Source organism: Plasmodium fragile (assembly GCF_000956335.1).
Source record: "Plasmodium fragile strain nilgiri unplaced genomic scaffold supercont1.73, whole genome shotgun sequence".
NCBI classification, from domain to species: Eukaryota; Apicomplexa; class Aconoidasida; order Haemosporida; family Plasmodiidae; genus Plasmodium; species Plasmodium fragile.
The window spans coordinates 79,280-80,124 of record NW_012192653.1 but is presented as its reverse complement, the minus strand read 5'-3'; the positions used below and the strand labels follow the sequence as shown (position 1 = coordinate 80,124).

Here is an 845-nt window from a genome sequence, read left to right as displayed (position 1 = left end):
TGTACATTATTCAACAAAGGTTGGAACCACGCCTCCGCACCATATATATGCATAAGCGCATGTTGCTTCGCGACCCATGCTTTCCACAAGTCCAGTTTCTTCCTCTCCAGGGTTGCGGCTGTCCTGTGCTCACCGGATGCTGCGTCTGCCACCATGTGCTCACGCACATGTTGTGTCCAATCCGCTTTTAATTGCAGAAACCACGGCTGCCCCGTGCACGCCCGCAATAGGTGCTTGTTGCGGTCAATCCAGGTAATCCAATTAATGTGGTCGGGGGCCGAAGTCGCATTCGTCGCAGCGGGTTGGGAATGACTCGTTTGTTGTTCTAAGTGTATGGTTTCCATACACTTCCATGGATCGGGGTCCTGTTCGTGAGGGAGACAAGGGTCCGTTTCTAACTGTATGTGTTGCATACAACTCCAAGGATCGGGGTCCTCGTCGTTAGGTGGAGAAGTGTGCGTTCCGTCGGCGTCAGTGGGTGTATCCACGGTGGAGGAAACATTGATCCCTGGAGGACCCTGGTCTGCGGTAGAAACAACCAAGATATTGTTATTCGTTGCCTCGTCCCGCATCAACTCCTGCGCAAACGCCTCCACAAGTATCTGCAAATAGTCGTCTTTGACATTTTCCCATTCGGTTGCTTCACATTCGTGGAGCACTTCTAAATGTAGCTCGATGATGGTGCGCTTATGCACGCGTGGGGGGCGTTGTCCTCGGGCGGATGTTGACGCAGGTTGCCTATCCCTAATCAAGGTGTACCCGTAATCGGGTGGCGGCAGTTCGCCGCGTTGTAGATGCTCCAATATTTCTTCGTCGAGTGGCGGTGACGGCACGTCACGAACGGT

The 845-nt window shown here is 53.3% G+C and overlaps 1 protein-coding gene across 1 annotated transcript; it reads right to left on the bottom strand.

Moving 5' to 3' along the window:
* Positions 1-41: 41 nt before the first annotated feature.
* On the bottom strand, positions 42-806 carry AK88_04720 (uncharacterized protein; the record flags this gene model as incomplete). The annotated part of the gene is made up of 1 exon (XM_012482328.1): positions 42-806. A coding segment is annotated over one exon (765 nt), but the record flags the coding sequence as incomplete, so codon positions are not given.
* Between the last annotated feature and the right edge of the window lie 39 nt (positions 807-845).